At 41.5% G+C, this 22,999-nt stretch overlaps 1 protein-coding gene across 4 annotated transcripts in view; it reads left to right on the top strand.

Annotated features, from left to right (window-relative positions):
- Nucleotides 1-4,383: 4,383 nt before the first annotated feature.
- The window catches only part of MAP3K4 (mitogen-activated protein kinase kinase kinase 4), a 113,446-nt gene continuing 94,830 nt past the window's right edge, over nt 4,384-22,999 (top strand). For all 4 annotated transcript variants that reach the window (XM_082855865.1, XM_082855864.1, XM_082855868.1 and 1 more), the window contains exon 1: nt 4,384-4,671. In XM_082855865.1, coding sequence (XP_082711991.1) covers nt 4,535-4,671 — 137 coding nt within the window. In that variant the 5' untranslated portion in view covers nt 4,384-4,534. The remainder of the gene's footprint in view (nt 4,672-22,999) is intronic.

The following is a 22,999-nucleotide window of genomic DNA, read 5'->3' as shown; positions in this document are numbered from 1 at the left end:
CTTGCCATTATTCAAAAGAGAAAGACTAAACTTAAATGTTACAAGGACCAGTTAAAAGTGTGGCAACTAATTATCCTTTGTATGTATCCAATTTTTTGTGTGCTTTACTGGTAGGTAGAAATAGATGCCATAGTATCATTTTGGGAAAAAAAAAAAATCCACGTATGAAACGCCCAGTTTAGTTCTTCCTTGCTTGGAGGAAGGTTTTCATTGCTCTGTCACTGAGTTGGCCTTTCTCTGTGTGTGCTGGAGTGAGCAGGAATCGATCCCCTCTGGTCACGAGCAGATTGGGAGGTTTGTACTCTTGTCTTTCTGCCTCTGCAGAGCTGCTAAGGAGCCACCAGAGAGGAGAGGGCAGGGCTGGTGAAGAATCGAGGTGGGAAGCTCACGAGTACCATAGGGAAGCGAGAAACTTATTCTAGGTAAAGTGCAGCCCCATGCTCAGAATAATTAAAAACCTACAGCCTTAGAGGTTTTGTTTTGTTTTGTTTTCTTAAACAAAGACATAACCCTATTTACAGCATAGCTTGAGCACAAACATTCTTTTTGAATTATCTTTTCACAGAACCATAAAATTAACTTTCTGCTAATACACTAGCCTTGATAAGATGCTAAGGCATTATAATGATGCCCTTAACACTGATACATACATAGATACAGATACACAGACAGATGGATATCTATACCTATGTTGGTTTAAGGCTTTATCATAGTGGTAGAATGTGTCAAAATTGGGCCTGAAACTAGTGGTAAGCAAAGTTAAGAATGTTCTGTAGCTTAACCTAAACTGGACCTTTGGTAGAACTTTAATCTGGCTTTTGTAACTCATTTTAAAGTAAAGAAAGTTAATAAGGGCTATGTGGATTCAGTCTCGAGGACAGAGTGAGAGGCAATCCTCTGAAGATCTTACTGCCATTGGTTTTAAGAACATGATTAAAGGCAATGAGATCAGCCACATGCTAAACGGTGATAAATTTAGAGACAAAAATCTAATTATAATAGTAGCTCATTAATGTTAAAATAAAAGACCCTACTTTCTGAAAGCAATAATATTTACTGAGTTCCTCCGATGTTTGGGGCACCCAATGAAGCCTTGGTCCCCTCCCTCCAGGACTGTTCTCGTGGTGGTCGGAGGTCAGTGGTAGTGAAATAAGGGATGATTTGGGTCCCACAGAAGGTGTCTGTCCTGAAGGAGTGGACACCCCAGCAGAGAAGGAATCTGGGGGCTGGAGGGAGTGAAGGCTGTGAGGGCCTGGGCAGGGGCAAAAAGTCATGCACTTTAATTGAACATTTAGTACCAGCTAAGTAGGGTTCCTACACATGAAGCCTTACCTGATCAGCTCGATGTAAATTTGTTTGGCTCCTGCTGAAACAGACAGTACCCTCGGGTGGAAATGAAAACAAGTCTCCCTGACGCTGGTCTGTGTTGCTGAGTGTTTCTGTGGCAGGTGCATGTGTGTGCCTCTCTGTTCCCTCAAAGTCAGTGGTCAAAGCTGGCTGAATACCAGCATCGAAGAATACATGGTATAGTGTTATTTAGAGGAGAGGGATCTGTTTGATTCTGTAACATGTAAAGCTAATATGTCTTCCAAGAAGGATTCTGGCTTGGAGGATTGTAAAGGAACATTAGGAAAACTAGAATTACAGAAAGCTGGGAAATACTTTGCGGAGTTTTCTTCACACAGTGGCCTTGAATTAGTGTGTAAAGAATAGTTTTTATTAAGATGAAATCAGTTTTTCCCTTTTGGACTATTTTTAAATCACCATCTGAATGGACGCCAATTCATAGCCTGCAGGAGTGCCCGCATCTCGTTCCTGCCCTAGGGAGAGCTCGTCACCAGGTGAGAGGGGGCCTCCGAAGAAGCAGGCACGGCTTAGACTGGGAAGGGTGGGCCAAGTGGAAAGGTAGTGTGATGGAATAGAACCTCCTTTTGCACAATCCGAGTAGCAGGACCAAGTATGGAGCATGTGAAGAACTCAAAAAGGTCCGGTAAGGACTTTATTGTGACAGCAACGAGATGTTAGTAAAATGAATTAGATAAGAGTGACATGTTTAGATCAGTTTAGATCAGAAAGGCTACTGTGGCCTGCAGCATGAGAAGAGATTGGTTGGGGAGTGAGCACTCCAACAGGCAGGGAGAGCTGGAGACTGTCGCGGTTATGCAGGGAGATGCGACAGTGGTCTGAGCTAGCTAGCGAGGATGGAGAGAAGTGAAGGGATTCCAGAGGGAGGGAGAGTTTGATGGGACTTGGACCCATCAGTCAGGGGCTGAGTGGGTGGTTGTTCAGAGTTCTGACTGGGTTAAGGTGCTGTAGTTCGTCAAGTCAGAGAACACAGGCAAGGAGTGGAAGTGAGGTTGGTGTGCGTAAGAAGGAAACAAATTCAGATCTTGAAATCTGGAGTACTGAATTGCAGAAACGAAGTGGCATAGAATAGGAGGAGAACAAAATCAAAAAAGGCTGATACGGGACACAAAATTAACTTGAATGAAGAAAAGATTCACAGCACTTAAACTGAACACTTAGTACTAGTTAACTTGGGTCTCTACCTGCCTTACCTGATTAGTTAAGTGTAAATTTGTTTGATTTCTGCTAAAATAGTACCCTCAAGTGGCAACTAAAACAACAGCAAACCATACATCTCTCAAATGCTGGTCTATACATCAAATATTATAGATTTACAAGCGGGGAGACCTGAGGACAGGCCCCAGGTTGACTGTCTTCAGGAGTTATTTGTGAACTATAACTGATTCAGACTCTTACAATACTTAAAGATGTGTTAGTGAGGATAAAGTTAAGTGATTTGGTCATACCACTGTTTCAAAAGGAAATTTGAAATTCAATAAGTAAGAAGTTATCACAATTTTCTTTTGAAATAGTGCTGTGACCAAATGATTTAATTTTATTCTGACCAATCTGTGTAAAATAGCATCGTCCCCTCCAGCCTCTTCTCAGCTTACTTTTCTCCATAGCAGTTATCACCCGCTGATATGCTAAGTATTTACTTGTTTGTTTTTCTTCTGTCCTTTCTCTTCCCCTTACTCATCTAGGATGTTATCTCTACCAGGAAAAGACTTTGTTTTGCTTACTACTATATCCCCAGCGTCTAGCTTAGTTCCCGGCACATACATGCATTTAGTAAGTATTTGTTGAATAACTGTTTTTGAGTAAATAAAATGAATGTCAATTTGGAAATTCAGCACTACCAGGTCATATAATAATAGGCTATCTTAATAAAGAAAATAGACTGAAAAAGTTCTTAAACTACAGAGAAATTTCTGTAACGTACTTTGAATGCACTATAGCTAATTTCACACATATATGTGAAATACACGAATATGTATATACAGTATAATGTACTTATGAATGCGACATAGCTAACTGGCCTTTAAATATAATCACATTTAAACTTTTCCATCTTGGCCACTTTTCTTACCAACGTTTAATCAAAACGTGTATTTTACATACTCAAGCTCCACCAAATGAGCTTTTGAAAACCAGTGCATTTGAATCAACAGAAATGTACTTAATTTTAAACGATACTGGTTTTGAATTAACTCTGGACTTCACCTTAAGGGAAATTTTGTAAATATTTGCAAATTAAAACTGTGAAGCCTCAGATGCTCTCAGAGTAAATGAGGCGGTGATATTTCAACAGTATTTTTACAACTCTGAAATAATCTTTAGAACTGTTCTCTTCTTTCATTTTTTTTCCTTTAGTGTAGGAGCACTCCAGCCCGAGTTTCTAGAAGATCAATACCAGATTCCAGAGGTCAGAAGGTTAGATCAGTGTTCTTTCCCGCCCTGTTGATAGCAGGGTAACTTTAATGTTGTGCGTTTCCAGAGTCTGTTTACACAGTCTCAGAACCCCGAGTCTTGTGTGTGTGTTGAAGATTTCTCTTTCATCGGAGTGCACCCCCGGCCCCCCAGGACTGACAGGTCTCCCAAAGCCTCCACGTCCGCGTGTGAGCTGTGAGCGTTACATCCATCCCTGTTTCTGAGGATGGCATCTACGTTTGGCGACGATCCTCTTGCTAAAGTTCACAAAGCACTTCAAAGTCAGGAGTCGCCGCCTAACCCAGGCCGCGATGCCCTTCCCGGGGCCCTCGGTGCACGCCCCCCGCTGACCACCTGGGAGCACCGGCGCGCACAGACCACCGCACACTCCCCGCGAGCGGAGCCAGACGGCGGCGGCGGCGAGACCCAGCCCCCGGGGCAGAGCGCCGCTACCCCAACCTGCTAGCTGTCTGCCGCCCGGTCTCCCACGCCTCCACCCCTCCCCTCCCCTCCCCGGCCTTCCCCGCCGGTCCATCCCCGCGCCCGCCGCCGCCTCCCTGGGAAGCTTGTCCCTCGCCACCCGCCGTAGCCCGGCGCTGGCCGGTCGCCGTCTCCAAGATGGCCGCGGCGCGAGCGGCTCCTGCGGCGGGCTAGAGGCGGAGGCGGAGCCGAGTCACTCCTGCACTCCGGGGCTCCGGTCCCCCGCGCCAGGCTGCAGCTTACTGCCCGCCGCGGCCATGCGGGGCTCCGTGCACGGATGAGAGAAGCCGCCGCCGCCGCCGAGCTGGTCCCGCCGCCCGCCTTCGCCGTCACTCCCGCCGCCGCCATGGAGGAGCCGCCGCCGCCGCCGCCGCCGGAACCCGAACCCGAGCCGGAGCGCTGCCGGGCGGCGAGGTGAGTGGGGCTGCCGCGGCGGGCCCGGCGCAGAAAGCGGGTCTCGTCCTGGCCCGAGCTTGGTCGGGGGCACGAGGGGGCGTGGGGGCTCTGCTTCCCGCCAGGTGGTGCGGGAGCATCCAGGCTGCCGGGCCGGAGGGGCGGGGTGCAGCCCTGGAAGGAGGGCACGGCGGCCGGGTCAGCCCAGGGACTCCTGCCGGGGCGCCGCGGGTCCGGCCGAGCGCTCAGCCCGCCGGCCCTCCTTGCAGCATCGCCGCGCGCCGGGTATGCGGCGGGGCGGGAGCGTAGCGGGGCGCCCCTGGTCCTGCCGGGACTGGCACCCCTCCCCCTCCCCCTCCAAGGCTTCCGAACCGGCGCCGCGCTGAAACTACGCCCCTCGTTACTAAGCGAAAATGCTACCTCCCCCTCGCCCCCGCTCAAGTAAAGAGGTAGACGCTCGTGAAGCAGATGCACACTGGCTGTTTCCCCTTCGTTCTCCTCCTGCCCTCCGTTTGTCTCCCCCCGAGTGTGCCTGCTGTCTCTCCTGTGAGAAACTGCACTTAGGCTGTGCAAACAGGTTGGTTTCTCTTTCTGAGGGCCCTTTACCGGCCGTGAGTAGCAGCGTTGTGCAGATGTTGCTCACACGTGCACATCAAGTGAAGGATTGATTTGTCGAAAACTTTGCTCCCACAGGAAGCTCTAATATGGAACTTTGGTACCCAAAGCATTCGTTGCATTCTGTTCCCTAGGGGCTCTATTACTGAATTCTTACGTCATTTTTCTGATCGGGAGATGAAATTCACCATAACTAAGAATTTCCCTCTTATGTGCCTCCGTTTGTATGTTCAAATGCCCTCTTACCCCTGTCTTTTGCATCCCAGTGTAAACTTGCAAACTGCTGCCCCCTGTCCCCTGTAAGGAAAATACTTCCACGTCTCCTCTTGCATCTTGCTATCTTGCTCTGTAGTTGCAGGAATAAGGGAGTTAAGTGTCCTCTTTCTTTTTCCTCCTTAAAGAAATTTTAAACAAAGTCTGCAGCTGTAGTTAGAACTGAATACAGGAACCACATTCGTGCTTGTTATGACCCAGTCGGCCCAAACAGATTTGTTTTGTTTTTACAGGCTGTGAAGAAAGTCGTTCTTCATTTTCCTTAACTCTGAGGTACTTCCGAGACACTCTTGTGAACTTTTAGGGAACAGCTTCTGTAAATAATGGTACATGGTGTAATGAGAATTCATTTTGGTCCTTTGGAATACATCGAACACTTTTAGAACTTTTGTCCGGAAGTTTATTATATAAACTTGGTAGTAGATTCATACTTGGAGTATTTTGACTCCTTTAAGTTTTTCTTTAAAAATAATAATAGCGAACACTTACTAATCGTTTAAAATGTGCCATTTCCTTTGCTTCTATTAACCCATTTAATCTTGGCCAACAACCTTATGAGGAGCATACTATTACTGTCTCTTTTTAAGATGAGGAAGCTGAGGCACAAAGTTAAGTGTTTTGTCCAAGGTTTCACAGTTAGTGCTGAACTCAGGTCTGGCTGCACATTCCCTGCTCTTAACCGCCATGAAGAAGAGAGTTGATTTCATTATACAAACGGGCAGATCAGAAGTTATAATTCTGTATAACTGTACTCTGGGAAAAAATGGATGTGAACATTCTTAGGTAAAAGGAACAGAGAGAATTGCAAATGTGCTGTAAAAAATGACTGTTTCTCTAATGATAAAAAGAAACCTTGAGTTTTCAGCCAGGTTTCTGTCTTTGTTATAGTAGAAATAGGTCAGGATAATCGGCTTCAACTTTAAGTGAACAGCACTGTACAGAACAAGAAGATCTTAGAAATATTTTTCTTAGCAACATTGCAGTTAATTTTACAATAGCAAATCTGTGAAACATTACTTGACAAAGCTGTTATTTTTTCTTTTATACGCCCTTATTGTCACCACCACCTCTTTAATACACAGAGCTGACCTCTGACCAACTTACTGTAGATCATTAGTAAAAGATGCTTCAGGTGCTCTGCAGTTGTTTATTTGAATTTCTTTTACCTGTGTTTTTAACCATTTTAAAGAAGCTCAACATGCATTTTCAAATAATGCTAGATGCCACATTTAACGCATAGGAGACCAATAACGTGACTTGTGCTACTAGGTTAACTGGTCTGGGACAGACCAGAATAAAGCTCCAGCTGCCATCTTTGTTCATGCACTTCATGTCGATGTGTCACTGATGAGGAAGGCTGATCTGATGCACAGGTCTTTTGTGGAAAGCAGGCCCGCACACGTTGGCCAGTGCAGCAGTGCGGCAGGTGCCAGCCCAGTACATCTGCTCAGCGTGTGCTGATGTGAGAGTTATGCAATGACCGGGGAACACAGAACAGGTTGAGAAGCGATTGTGCTCTTATGGGTTTACTGCCTGTTGTCAGTGGTGGATACTTCTTGTCCTTGTTTTTGATAAATAATCCATGATAAGGATAGCAGTTGTTATTGTTAGTGATTAAACTTAGAAATAAGCATTCCTCATAATTTCTTTTTTAAGCTTCTGGGTCAGTTGTAGGAGTATCCTGAGATTATAAGGAGAGCTTTTAAAACTAATTTGGAACAATTTACTTTTGTGATTTCTTGAATCTGCGTTTAAAAGAAACACAGATCTTGGCTATTAAGGCTGATACGAGACTGCTCCTATCTCCTGTAAGCTTTCATAAAAATGTTTATGTTAGGGCTTCCCTGGTGGCGCAGTGGTTAAGAATCCGCCTGCCAAATGCAGGGGACACAGGTTCAAGCCCTGGTCCGGGAGGATCCCACATGCCGCGAGCAACTAAACCTGTGCGCCACAACTACTGAGCCTGCGCTCTGGAGCCCGTGAGCCACAACTACTACTGAAGCCTGCATGCCTAGAGCCTGCGCTCTTCAACAAGAGAAAACCGCGCACTGCAACCAAGAGTAGCCCCCGCTCACCGCGACTAGAGAAAGCCCTTGTGCAGCAACAAAAACCCAGTGCCAAAATAATAAATTAAAAAAAAAAAATTTAAAAAAAAATAATTTTTTTTAAAAAATAGCCTCCTTGTTCTCATTTATTGACCCGTGTAAAGTACTTGTTACATAAAATAACTTTTTTTAACCAGTGACTTTATTTACTTTTTATAATATGGTTCTTATAAGTTCATTTGAAAAAATGGGTTTCACTACTAAAAAAGTACTTCAATATTCTGTCCCTCCTAGGTGGTTTGATCTCTCCCTCTCCTTGAATGTCCCCTTGGAGCCTGCTTGTTTCAGTCTTGCCATTGGATGTCACTTATTTATTCTCCTTAGCGAAACCCACCTTATAGTGCAGCTGCAGGCTCTCCTGGCAGCATCAGTGATGGGCGTGGCTTGAGACCCTTACTAGGGGAGATACTGTTGGCAGGGGTGGCTTTAGGCAGAGAAGCAGTGACCACACAGCAGTAACAAAGGGCTCCAGTGATAGCTGAAGCTCCTTCATGTTCTGAAATGCGGACAGCTCATCTTTCAAGAAGGACTTTGTGGTTCCCTTTTTTTTTTTTTTTTTTTTTTTTGCGGTACGCGGGCCTCTCACTGTTGTGGTCTCTCCTGTTGCGGAGCACAGGCTCCGGACGTGCAGGCTCAGCGGCCATGGCTCACGGGCCCAGCCACTCCGCGGCATGTGGGATCTTCCCGGACCGGGGCACGAACCCGTGTCCCGTGCATCAGCAGGTGGACTCTCAACCACTGCGCCACCAGGGAAGCCCTTGTGGTTCCCTTTAATTGTCATATTGTTAGAAGTTGCTTCTCCTTCTTTCACTTGTGTTCTCTCAATGTCTTGTAGATCTTGTTCTGGGCCCTACTGAAATAAGGGGATATAAGGTCTTGATTGTTTACTGGATACGTTGCCTTAATAACTTCCTGCTACTTAATAATTCCTCATTCTTTAGTGGTTATAATTTTTACTCATAGCATGCTGTTGTTTTAGCCTTCTCATTTGACCAGGTGGTATGTATTGTTTATAAAGACACTTTGATGCCTCCAGTCAGTAGGCCATTGGAAATAATTTCTTTAAAGAGAAGATGGGGGAAATGTTGGAAAAAGTTTGGCCAGTGACTGCGGTGGGTCTTTATAAGCCGGCATTCCCTGCAGCGTACGGTAAGCAAGGTTCAGGTACTGTGCTTCAGCTCCTACTTGGCTTTGTCTGTACCTGGTGGGTCAGTGTATTCTTTTGCCTGTAGAAAGCCAAAGTATAATTAAGAGATTGATTGGTAAGCATGGCATCAGCTAGGGAAATTAGTTGAATGATCTTAGTGACTAATGTTAACAGACCAGGTTGGCTTGCATCCCTAACAGGTGTACCCCCTGCTTCTAGGATGACAGGCAGGTAACAAGAGTCTTACTCTTAGGTTTTCGTTTCCCAAGACTTCACACGGGCTGTTGTTTTTCTTTTCCCTCTGGTCACTAACTTCCCTCAGTTTGTTAGGTTATAGTGTGTTTGTTTTTAATCTTCAGTCTTACTTTAATTAGATTATGACAAACCTTGCTTTTCCTGCTTTACTTTGAGGTATATTGTATCATTGTCCCTTAAAGATATCTGTTTAAAAAAAACCCTCAGAGGTAGATTTTTACTAATGGTAAGTCTCAGAGGATCACCTGTCTTCACCCTCCTCATAATCCACTCCTCTGACCCTGCCCCCGACAAAGGGTCCTTTGGCGTAGTTTCTGGAAAAGGTGTGGCAAAGATGTCAGTGGTTGGTGCTTTCATAAAATGCTTTTTGACTCTTGTGAGTATTGTGTTCAAAAAAGATCATGATGGTATGTGGTTTTTCTGGATTCGTCATAAAATTAAATTTATTTTTATTTTTAAAATAAATTTATTTATTTTTGGCTGCGTTGGGTCTTTGTTGCTGCGCGCGGGCTTTCTCTAGTTGCGGCGAGCGCGGGCTACTCTTCCTTGCGGTGCACGGGCTTCTTATTGCGATGGCTTCTCTTGTGGCAGAGCACGGGCTCTAGGTGCGCAGGCTTCAGTAGTTGTGGCATGCAGGCTCAGTAGTTGTGGCTCATGGGCTCTAGAATGCAGGCTCAGTAGTTGGTGGCACACGGGCTTAGTTGCTCCGTGGCATGTGGGATCTTTCCAGACCAGGGATCGAACCCGTGTCCCCTGCATTGGCGGGTGGATTCTTAACCACTGCGCCACCAGGGAAGTCCATAAAATTAAATTTAAAAAATTTAGACCTATATGAGAATTCTGTGCAGCTATTAAAAACCATGTTTTTAAGGAATATTCAGTGACATGGGCAAATGGTCACGATATAATTCCTTCTAGATAAGGCTTCATACAAGTGGGACGTGAGTATCTACTTTTAAAGAGATTCTCAGGTACTTCAGATTTATACATACCCACCACTGTGTTCAATGAGAAAAGCAGATTATACAACAGCATGTGCAGAAGATGGTAGCCAATACTTGAGGTGGCTGCTCGTATAGATGTCTCCACCAGCTGTGACTGTCCTGCCCCCTCACCCAACCCCCTCTCTCGATTCTAGCTCCATGGTACAGATTGGAGCTGCCCTCGGCGTACGCACTCCTGGCTATAGGGATGGGCGCTTGATGCAAGCAAGCCAGGCCATTCGAGTTCTTTCCTAGGATTTTTCAAATTGGAGCTGGGGGACAGAAAAGCTCTTTTTAGTAACTGAAATGTGTACTGTGGAGTCCTGAGCCTAGAGCTAGCTCCCCGAACCGTAGTCACCATCTCACAGAGAACTAGTTTGGTTTCAGACAGTGACGTTGAACCCCAGAGAAAAGAAGAGACCAAAAGAAGTCTTTGGCTATTGTCCTTTTATGCTACATTCACCCCCATTTTTCTCTTGATTCGATATGTGAATTGATAAATTCTTTATTTCTGCATAAACCATTAATAATTTGAGTTGGGCTTCTTAAAATCCTTATACTTAGTATGAACCCATTAAAAAAAAGTATATATGTGTGTAGAAAAAAGGTTGAAGGGACACATTCTACTTTTTTCCTAAAATGTTTTATAATGAACGTTACATGTTTTTATTTTACAATAAAAAGCCAGAGAGCCCAGATTCCTGTACATTTATCATTTTAAGTCTCTTTACTTTGCATTGTTCCTAAAATTGAAAAGATTCTATATGTTGTATAAAGAGACTATTGTTGCCAAATTTTAAATTAATTTAAATTTTCCTTTTTAAAATTTTAGTATATATGCACTATCTGAGCTGACGATATCCATTTGGTTTTCTTTAATTATTTAGTTCATCCTGGATAACAGAGTTTGTAGTTGAGGTGCAAGCAACATCAGCAGTAACAAACAAAGGGCTTTGCTCTGTGGTGGCCTTTATAGTCATAGAATTATTACTTCGATCTATAACTATATTCTCAACATGTATGTTGTGTTAAAATACTTTACCCTTTTTAAGAGGCATGATTGAAACCACTGTATTTTAAAAGGCACATTATTTCTCTGGAAAGTAGGTGTGGTAGGTACAGTCTTATATTTCCCACAGACCTCACACTCACGTATGGAGTGCAAGTTGCCTTTAGATATTTATTCACTAATGGCATAGGCAAAATGAAAACTTGTTTCTGACCTGTAAGAACATTCATTTGTCGTATTTTGCAGACATCAGTAGAAGTATTAGTCTCATGGATCGTATGGGTGCCAAGTGTTTATAAAGTAGCAGGGAAAGATATTAAGAATATATTAGGCATTCTTTCGAAAGCGTTTCATAAGAGGATTTCCTTTCAGCATAATTTCAGAGGAAGTAAGCCTTCTGTGGAAAAAAGTAGATGCTAAGCTTTAAAGCTGATCAGATTTGATGTTTTCAGTGGAGCTTTTTTTTTTTCTTTTTGCATGTGAGCAGGCTATTTGAGGATACTGCTGAACTGTAGAATGTTCTCAACAGGGCTTATTAGAGGACAACTAGTTTGGAGATGTAAAATTAATAGAAATTGTCAACCTTTTTAGTCAGTGGAAATAGTTTGGAAGAAAATTTAATACATGCATTAAATTTATTGTACCATTAAAATTCTGAAGTCTTTTTGTGTAGAAACATAAAAATATAGGTATAAGTTGGTTTTCTCACAGAATTTTTTTTTAAATAAATTTATTTATTTTTTGGCTGTGTTGGGTCTTTGTTGCTGTGCACGGGCTTTCTCTAGTTGCAGTGAGCAGGGGCTACTTTTCATTGTGGTGTGCAGGCTTCTCATTGCAGTGGCTTCTCTTGTGGAACACAGGCGCTAGGCGCGTGGGCTTCAGTACTTGTGGCGTATGGGCTCAGTAGTTGTGGCTCGCGGGCTCTAGAATGCAGGCTCAGTAGTTGTGGCGCACGGGCTTAGTTGCTCCGTGGCATGTGGGATCTTCCTGGACCAGGGCATCTGAGCCATGCCCTTCATTTTAGAGGTGAGAAAAGCAGCCTACAGAGGCTGCAGCTTCCCCAGGGTCACAGCCTAGGACCCAGGTCTCCAGGCTCTCACCTCCCGTTCCTTCTGTCACTCTGTGCTCCCGTTAGTGTCCAGAGCTAAAGGTGCTCTTCAGCTCAGGCCCACACACCAACCATGGATGGAATACTAGGCTTTCTGGATTAAGTGGACTTTACAGGGTGGAGAAGTGATGAAAGATTTGTTTTCAGAAAAAGAAAAAAAAAATGCAAAAGAAACACCCAACCCTGAAATCTCCCCCAAACTCATTGTACGCACCGTTTTTTCCCATGAAACTTTGTTTCAAGTTCACAGAATAAAGAGGTGCTAACACTCAACCTTTTTAGAGATCGCCTTAGTTTTTCTGTGCTCAGTCTTTAGGTCAATCAGGCAGTAAGATTGTAATTTCTGTCCCGGGGTGGTGATGTTGAAACTCCGGCCGTGCTTGTGACCTATGGTAGGAAATATGTTTTACAACAGTATGTGGGTGCTGTATAACTGAAACAAAAATTTCTGAAACAGTGTTTGACCTTGTAATATATGATATGCTGATAATTCTTGTTTTGTTCTCCTACTGAAAAAGTTGTTCATCATGACTCATTAAATTGATTTTATTATCCACAAATGGGTTGTGACCCTCATTTTGAAAAACACGGCTCTACCAAAATTTTAAAAAGATGCTATTGCAAATACTTTGTCCTTTGTCCCCTGAGATTGAGTCAGGAGAACAAGTATTGTGCTTATCCACTAAATGGTCAAAAGGTGCTTTGAAGAAGCTAGGCACGATTTGGATCCGACTGTTTCTTCTTTGAAAACAGCATTATTCCCCAAAGGCAGGAATAAGAATGCATCTCATCCTGTGTCTCAAGGTTGTTCTCTCGGTTGCTTATCCTTAAACACAAGGGTTGTAAAGATGAGTTTAAAATTTGGTATTAATTTTACAGTAAAATTTGTGTTGGACTATATGAGTACTTTAGATAATTTGTTCATTTTTCTCTGAAACACTAATATGTATTTTAATTTTTTTTCCAGTAGAGCAGTCCTCAAGAAAAGAAAAAAAAGGAACTCATTCTCTCCTGCTCTGTGTGTATGTGTGTGTGTGTGTGTGTGTGTGTGTGTGTGTTAGGGTACAGCAATTTTCACTGCAGTGAAGTATATTTTTATTTGTTTTTAAATTTATTTTTTGGCTGCATTGGGTCTGCATTGCTGCACGCAGGCTTTCTCTAGTTGCGGCGAGTGGGGGCTACTCTTCGTTCCGGTGCGTGGGCTTCTCATTGCGGTGGCTTCTCTTGTGGAGCACGGGCTCTAGGCGCGCGGGCTTCAGTAGTTGTGGCTCAAGGGCTCTAGAGCGCAGGCTCAGTAGTTGTGGCACACGGGCTTAGTTGCTCTGCAGCATGTGGGATCTTCACGGACCCGTGTCCCCTGCATTGGCAGGTGGATTCTTAACCACTGCGCCACCAGGGAAGCCCCCCAAGTATATTTTTAAGAAAAGGATGACCTGGGGTGTTATATTTTGCTCTCCTTCTTTGCCTTGTTAATTCTTCCTCCTCCTCCTGGTCTTCTTTTAAGCATTGCTTACTTCAGGGTCAGCCTTCCCTTAACCTCATACCCCTTCACTAGAAGTTAGATTAAGTCCCTCTGTTCTGAGTCTTCCTAGTCCCAGTGGTTCTCCACCATGTTCTGGCATCTCACCATTTGTAATTATCTACTTGAATGAACGTTTGTTTATTGTCTCTTGGCCTCAATAGCCATCAGACTCCAGGAGGGCAGGGATGTGGTTGTTTGGCTCACTTTTAGGTCTCCGTTCCTGGCACAGTGTCTAATGAGTGGTAGGCTCTCCACAGGTACTTGTTGGATGGAGGAGGCAGTGGATATATTGGAGGGCACAGAGGTGTTGGTACTAGACAGACAGGCTTTGAATCTTACCTTTTAATTAGTAGCCTCTGATTTGGGGAAAGTTACTTAACTTCTCTCAGAGTCAGTTTGCTCCTTTGAAAATCAAATAATAATAGCACCTCCTTCATAGGTTGTTACTAAATTAAATGAGATAATGGCCTTTTATATAAAGTGCTCAGTAATTTAGTTCTCTTTATTAATTTCTTTTATTTTTTCATTTAAAGTGAAAAGGGAGGAAGTCCATCGTAATTAATTTTCATAAAAAGCCATCAGGTATGTTTTGAGGCTAGGTACATTTTAAAATAGCTGCAGTAATCTTTATTCAAGAAACATTTGTTTTTTCCACGTCTGTTGAAGTCATAGGAGAAAGAGGATTTGGGGACCTGGCTTTTCCAAATTCCCTCTTTTGCTTCAGCTGTGATTATTTTGCATATTCCTAAAGGTGTTTGGAATTTTGACACGAGCATCATAAATCATGACACTAAAATCAGAAGTGTTTACACTACAGGTTGAATGACTCCTTTAGGTCATTAGGCACAGCTCAGTCTTTTTTCTCTGGAACTTCTTTTTAGTTGTTTGTTTAACTTGACGTGTCTTTACAACTTAGATTACTACTGTTTTCATTTTTTTAAATGTTGTGCATTATGTTTAAGAGTAATATTTTCCAAATTGGTCTAGCTGTTGCCTTAGAAAAGTGAATGAAATCACTTTCTAAATCAGTTAGAAATCTCTCTGATTATAAAAGTAACACGTGTCAATTGTAGAAAAATCTGAAAAGTATGAAGAAGAAAATAGCCAGTCATAATCCTACCATCTAAAAATAGTCACCATTAACATTTTGGCATATTTCTTTCCTGGGCTTTACCTCTTTACGTGTGTGTGTGTGTGTGTGTGTGTATGTGTGTGTGTGTGTGTGTGATTTATATATTGGTTTGGCCAAAAAGTTCGTTCGTTTTTTTTCCTGTTACGACAACTAGCAGTGCTTAATTGTCTTTAATTTCATTCCAGACAATTTTGTTGGGTTGCATTGTGACATATACCCTAACATATCAGCGTGCATTTAAAGAAAAAACTTATCAAAATTGGTGGATTTTTGTGTAGCCATTTTAATATTGCAGGTGGAAGGGAAAAAGCAACATTTTCAGCATATTATGCTTTATTATTTCAAGAAAGGTAGAAACGCAACTGAAACCCAAAAATGATTTGTACGGTGTGTGGAGAAGGTGCTGTAACTGATCGAACGTGTCAAAAGTGGTTTGCGAAGTTTTGTGCTGGAGATTTCTCGCTGGGTGATGCTCCACAGTCAGGTAGACCAGCTGAAGTTGATTGTTCTCATCAATTGAGAACAATCAGTGTTATACCACAAGGGAGATATCTGAATTCTCAAAATACCTGCATCAAGCATTGAAAATCATTTGCACCAGCTTGGTTACATTAATCGCCTTGATGTTTGGGTTCCACATAAGTTAAGTGTATTTCCGCATGCGATTCTCTACTGAAACGTAAGGAAAACGTTCTGTTTATAAAACAAATTGTGATGGGTGATGAAAAGTGGATACTGTACAATAATGTGGAATGGAAGAGATCGTGGGGCAAGTGAAATGAACCACCACCAACCACAGCAAAGGCCGGTCTTCATCCAGAGAAGGTGATGTTGTATATATGTTGGGATTGGAAGGGAGTCCTCTATTATGAGCTTCTTCCGGAAAACCAAACGATTAATTCCAACAAGCACTGCTCCTACTTAGACCAACTGAAAGCAGTACTCGTCAAAAAGCGTCCAGAATTAGTCAGCAGAAAACACATAATCTTCCATCAGGATAACGCAAGACCGCGTGTTTCTTTGATGACCGGGCAAAGACTGTTACAGCTTGGCTGGGAAGTTCTGATTCATCTGCCGTTTTCACCAGACATTGCACCTTTGGATTTCCATTTATTTCTGTCTTTACAAAATTCTCTTAATGGAAAAAATTTCAATTCCCTGGAAGACTGTAAGAGGCACCTGGAACAGTTCTTTGCTCAAAAAGGTAAAAAGTTTTGGGAAGATGGAATTATGAAGTTGCCTGAAAAATGGCAGAAGGTAGTGGAACAAAAGGGTGAATATGCTGTTCAATAGAGTTCTTGGTGAAAATGAAGAATGTGTCTTTTATTTTTACTTAAAGACTGAAGGAACTTTTTGGCCAATCCAGTATATAAATTACATATATTATATATATGTTTATATATATATATATATATATATAAATTTCCCCTCCATACGTTTTATCTTTAGAAGCTACCATATCATGAGCACTTTCCCATGTTTTAAACATATTTAATGACAAACAATATTCCTCTTTATTGGAATACTGTAATTTAACTGTTTTTGAATTACTTTGACTAGAGTTCTATAAATCCTGACTCATTCCACTGATGTGATCTCAGAGCTGTTTAAAGAGGCCATCAGAAGCCTGTACCTGAAAGTATAACACATGGGAGAGTCCTTTTCCACCGGCCCTGAGATGGGCCTTCTTTGTTGAAGACAGGCACCCTGGACTGTAGCCGATGCTAGGTGCTTTCAGGGAAGCAACCGAGTAAAACAAGCACCTTGTCTGTAGGTGATGGAAAACTTAAAGTGGGATGTAGTGATTCTTATTACATAGTATTGGGGGTAATCTCTGTCTGCCAGTGGGAGCCTCTGTTGTGGAGCAGCTGCCTCCTGACCCCCATTGAGTGTTTTCTGATGTTTCTATTCCAGGAAGCTGCTTGTGATCTTAATTAATTTAACTAGTCCTTTGTTGGACTTTTAGGGTGTTTCCATTTCTTTAGCTATTATAAGCAACAATGTTATGAACATTCTTTTTGGCTCAGTCTTTATGTATATCCAAGATATTTTATTAGGATAAAATCCTGGAAATGAAATTGCAGTATTAAAGAGTATACCTATATATATTTTAGGTATAATCTGTTCCTCTGTAAGTACAGAATTTTACATATTGAATTATATATAATAGAGGCAACTATATAGGCAATTCACAGAATTTGATAATACAGAGATGAAAGAGAAAGAGAGGCCAATTGACCAATTAGGTGGGACCTGGTAGGTTCCCTCAGGTTTTTTTATTTTAAATTTTTGTGTAATATTTGCTGTTGTATAATGTAACACAGACATTTGTATAATATATATATGAAATGCGTAGCATGATAAATTATCTAGAAGTGAACTTGCTCTTGTAAAGATCACCTGTGTGAAGGAAGCAGCATCCTAGAGACCCCTTCTGCCCCCGCACGGTCACTACCCTCCTCTCCTCATTGCCCCGACACTTAGTGATATTTCACATCTTTCATGGTCACTACCCTCCTCTCCTCATTGCCCTGACACTTAGTGATATTTCACATCTTTCATGCAACATGATGTTCATGAGATTCACCTATGTTGTTTTGGGTGATAGTGGTTCTTTTATTTTTGTTACTATAAAGTACTTCATTGTGTAAACGTATCACAGGGTGTTTTTATTCACTCAGGGTTTTGGGGGGGGGTTGTTTTTTACCATTGTAATCATTTTTAAGTGTTCAGCTTAGTAGTGTTTAAGTATATTCATTCACACTGTGGCAGATCTCCAGAACTCTTCATCTTGCAAAACGGAGACTCTTTGTCCAGTAAATAACAACTCCCCTCTCCTCTCCCCTACCCCCTGGTCCAGGGAGCTTTCTGGGTTGGAGATCTCCCTACCCTCAGATTTAGCTAGAAATAGGGAGGCCATGAATTTCACTTAAAGTCTGTTTGTGAGCGGACCTTTCAATACATCCCTAAACAAATTTGCCACTCAAAGGTAGCTAAATTTGAAACTCCTTTAAGCTTAAGGTCCAGGCCAAATAGACGTCATCCACACTGAACATCTCTCCCGTTCCTGAACATGGCATCTTTTTTCTCAACTTCTTGCCTTTGAGTAGATTGGTTCCTGTGTATCAACTACCCTTTCCTCACTTTTCTACTGCAGTCATTTCAAATGGCACTTGTCTTCTGAATCCTCTCACAGTCTCCTAGGCAGATAGATAATACTTGTATTATGTGTAAGTGTAACGTAAAACATGCCCTGTCTTCAAGGGATTTATAATTTAGTTAGGGAGAAGCGATAAGGTAAATAGAAGCTTTATAATTCATGGTCTGGTGCAGAAATGGTAAATTTACATCTATCATCTACCTGTGTACCATCATTCAAATAGTATAACATGTTTTATATAATGATTACAGTGAACTTGTAAAATAGATGTGCATTTTTCAGGTGGAGAAAGTGAGTCTTTAAGAGATGTATTAGTTCAGGGGACTTCGCTGGTGGTCCAGTGGTTGGGACTCCTGGCTTTCACTGTAGGGGGCGCAGTTTCAATCCCTGGTCTGGAAAGTAGGATCCTGCGTGCTGTGCAGTGCGGCCAAAAAAATAAATAAAGGGGAGAGAGATAGAGAGATAGAGATAGATAGATAGATAGATAGATAGAGAGAGAGAGAGAGAGAGAGAGAGAGAGAGAGAGAGAGATATGGATGTATTAGTTTAGAATACCTGGAGTCAGGACACATTCATCCTTGTTATGCTTCAGAGTCTGTGGTCCTGTATTTTATATGCTATCTCCTTAGGCATAAATGTGAAAGGATGTGGTGAATGATTTAAATAATTGTTTATTATAGCAGTAAAAGATATCAAAAGAATGATTAATTGCCAAGTAAATTATACAGGAGTGAGAAGAGGTCGGTCCCTCTAGACTGAGGTGGGCATGATATATTATCTGAACATATTGTGAGCGTTTGCCATGTTAGTAAAAATATTAAAACATCATTTAAAAATAGCTCTCTAATTTCAGTTTATGGTCATGCTCTAAACCGTTTACGTTATTACCAGTTTCTTGCTGTCCTGGGTAGCACTGCCGTGAACCTGCTGACCCACAGCTCTTAATGCTCTTCTGACTGCTCTTGTAAAGTCATTTCCTGAATGTAGAATTTGAAAGGAGTTTGAACACGTTTCAGAGTTTTAATATCTACTGTTAAACATTTTCTTCTGAAAAGATTATATGAATGTATAGGCCACAAATAGTGCTTACCTTACTAGATTTCTAGCTTTGAGTATTATTATAAAAAGTCTTTGCTAATTTAATAGCCCGGAAAGGGTTATCTTGTTTTAATTTGAGTGTCTGGTTACTAAATAGGTGGAACTATTTTCATGTTTTATTGCTACTTAAATTTATTTTGTGAATTATCTTTTTATATTCTTTGCATATTTTTCTGTTGGTATCTTAGGGTTTTTCTTGCCAGTTTTTTTTTTTTTTTTTTTTTTTTTGGCGGTACACGGGCCTCTCACTGCTGTGGCCTCTCCCGTTGCGGAGCACAGGCTCCGGACGCGCAGGCTCAGCGGCCATGGCTCACACTGGCCCAGCCGCTCCGCCGCATGTGGGACCTTCCCGGACCGGGGCACGAACCTGTGTCCCCTGCATCGGCAGGCGGACTCTCAACCACTGCGCCACCAGGGAAGCCCTCTTGCCAGTTTTAATGAGTCTCTTTTTTTTTTTAACATCTTTATTGGAGTATAATTGCTTTACAATAATGACTCTTTTATAAATTAAGGACTTTTTTTTCCAGGTTAACTTTTAATATGTTTAGTTATTATTTTTTTATATATTGAAGTTTTAAATGTTCACATAGTTAAATATTTTCTTTTAAATTTTCTTCCATTTCTTTAAAGGTAGGAAGTCCAACACATGTAATTAAGGGAAAATCATTTCAGACCCATTTTTTTCTGGAAAAATACCATAAGTACCATTTTCTGTATTTTATGGAAAAATACCATAGCTTACATAAACTGTAAGCCATAAAAGAGCTTATAATGTAGGTTGTATGTATTTTTATATCACTGTAAATCTTGTTCTAATAGCTATGTACATGGTAGATACTGCATAAGTATCTGTTGATGGAACGAATGAGTTAATTCAATGAATTATCACTGACAAGACTTTAATAATTTTACTGGTTCTTGGCACCTCTTCCTTTGTATTCCCTTTCTGTTCTCATTTTCTGAGAATTTGTGAACTAATAAAAGACAAAGGAGTGTCTTTTTTTAAGGTTCCGTATGCAAGATTTCTATTCGTTTTTGCATCGCTGGATACTACATCTTACATACCTGGTAAGAGCGCTCCTCTTAGAATTGCTCTCTGAATGAGAGTTGATGTAGAACCTGTCATAAGATCCCTAATTCCCCTTGTTTTAGTAGAAATAGGATTGCCTTCTGTTCAAATCCTGCTCATTTGCTAGTGCTTTTTCAAATTATTTTGTTAGAATTTGAAAAATAGGTGATTAAAGTAAGGTAATTTGGTTATGTAGAGATCTGTACCATACAGTTTCCCAAGTGTTTTGCTGTTCAGAATTTCTTCAGGACATGAACAAGTGAGATAACCCCTTTTTTTTTGGTGCTAAAAGCTTGTACTGACCTTAAAGTATATATATTTGAATTCTTAAACATTCCATTTCTAGGCTATCAGGAAGTATTCTGACTGAAACTGGGTTTTACATGGAGAGTAAGAGAACTATAGGAGTAGGTATCTTGCCTTTACGTATTTATTTTTTCTTAAATAGCTTTCTGCCAATCAAGAGGTCCTTGGTTCATATCCGAGGTGTCCCCACGAAAAAAAAAAAAAGGGAAGGGAAAAAAAAAAGAAAATAAATTTATTGAGATAGAATTCACATGGCATACAGTTCGCCCACTTAAAGTGTCCAGATGGGTTGTTTTAGTGTGCTCGAAGGTATGTGCAAACATCACCTGGTCAATTTTCGAGTGTTTTAATTACCTCAGAAAGAAACCTGGTACCCTTTAGCTACTGCTGCCTCCCAACCCCCATCCCTCCCAGTCCTAAGCAACCATTAGTCTACTTTCTGTGTCTGTATATTTGCCTGTTCTGAACATGTTTTATAAGTTGAATCATATAATATATGGTCTTTTATGACAGCTTTTATTTAGCCTAATGTTTGCAATTTTCACCCGTGTTGTACCCTGTATGAGTCCTTCATTCCTTTGTTTGGCTGAATAATGTTTCACTAAATGCATATGCTACATTTTGCTTATCCGTTCTTCACTCGATAGACATTGGGTTGTTTCCACCTTTTGGCTAGTATGAGTGATGCTGCTATAAACATTCAAGTGTTTATACAGTTGTTTGTGTGGACATATGTTTTCATTTTTCTTGCATATATATACCTAGGAGTCTAATTGCTGGGTCATACGTTTTTCAAACTGGCTGCACCACTTGACATTCCCACCAGCAGCGTATGAGAGTTCTGATTTCTTCACATCCTTGCCCATGCTTGTTATTATCTGACTTTAAACTACTTATTTATTTATTTTTGGCCGCACTGCAGAGCACGTGAAATCTTAGTTCCCTGGCCAGGGATCGAGCCCGTGCCCCCTACATTGGAAGTGCGGAGTCTTAACCACTGGACTGCCAGGGAAGTCCCTTTCTGACTTTTTGATTATAACCACCCTAATGGATGAAAAGTACTATCTCATGGTTTGATTTGTATTTTCCTAGTGGTGGTGAGCATCTTTTCAGGTGCTTGTTGGCCATTTGTATATCTTCGGAGAAGTGTGTATTCAGATCCTTTCCCCATTTTTAATTGGTTTATTTGTCTTTTTATTATTGAATTATGTTCAGGTATATTTAAAGGAGAGCATGAACATTGGAGAAAAATAAAAGATATTAAAAAAAACCCAAATGGAATGTCTGAAGATGAAAAATACAGTATCTGAAATGACAGATACACTGGTTGGGATTATCAACAGAGTAGGCACTGTAGAAAAAATTTTGAACTTGTGGACATAGCAATAGAAACTATGCAAAATGTAGTACAGAGAGTACACTGACTAGAAAAAAATGTATAGAACATCAGCGACATATGGGATAATATCAGGCCCTCTGCATATCTGTAATTGGAGTTCCTGAAAGAGGAAAGCGAGGGGGGGAAACTGAAAAACATATTTTAAGAAATATGGCTGTAAATGTTTCACATTTGATGAACAAACACTATAAACCCATAGATTCAAACAGTTCAATGAGCCTCAAGAAAGATTAACCCAAAATTATCACTGGAAAATCACTGCTTAAATCTCTTTTTCTTCCATGGTTTCTACCCTTGTATGTCAGTTTTATAAATAACTTTATTCTTTTTTTGTTAAAATAAATTTATTTTATTTCTTTATTTTTGGCTGCGTTGGGTCTTTGTTGCTGCGCGCAGGCTTTCTCTAGTTGTGGCGAGTGGGGGCTACCCTTCGTTGCAGTGCGTGGGCTTCTCATTGCCGTGGCTTCTCGTTGTGGAGCACGGGCTCTAGGTGCATGGGCTTCAGTAGTTGTGGATCGCAGCCTTCAGTAGTTGTGGATCGCAGCCTCCAGTAGTTGTGGCTCACGGGCTCTGGAGTGCAGGCTCAGTAGTTGTGGTGCATGGGCTTCGTTGCTCTGTGGCATCTTCCCAGACCAGGGCTCGAACCCGTATCCCCTGCATTGGCAGGTGGATTCTTAACTGCTGTGCCACAAAGGAAGCCCCAATAACTTTATTCTTGTAATTGTTTTCTTCTGCGTTCACGTCTCTAGTAATGTATTATATGAAACATTCTCCTTTTATCTCATTCACCAAACCATTGTATTCCATGTTTGCTTAAATTTTTTTTCCAAGAGGCTTTGCCTTTATTGTACTTAGTTGTAGCCTTGCTTATGAACCATTTAAGGATTTTTCTAATTATTCCTAAATTAATTGGGCTGTTAAATTAAATGTTAATTTATTTTAATTAACCACTTTTACAAGAAGCATGGCGGACGGTGTCATTCCAAACGTAAAACAACAGAGTGTCACAAAAGATTGCAAATTGCTGTCTTATTTGGTGCACTTGACATTGATGTGATTTAGAAGTCAGCTTTGGGCAAAGCCAGTGTATGTGGTCTGGAGGGGGGTTGTTATTCTTGCCTAGTGCGGGTGGAAGCAACCTTGTAGCTTGAGTATTGATTTGAATTAC

Source organism: Leucopleurus acutus, assembly GCF_964270905.1.
Source record: "Leucopleurus acutus genome assembly, chromosome: 15".
Classification (NCBI taxonomy): domain Eukaryota; kingdom Metazoa; phylum Chordata; class Mammalia; order Artiodactyla; family Delphinidae; genus Leucopleurus; species Leucopleurus acutus.
Note: the sequence above shows the minus strand (reverse complement) of the source record. Positions and strands in the feature narration are given on the sequence as shown.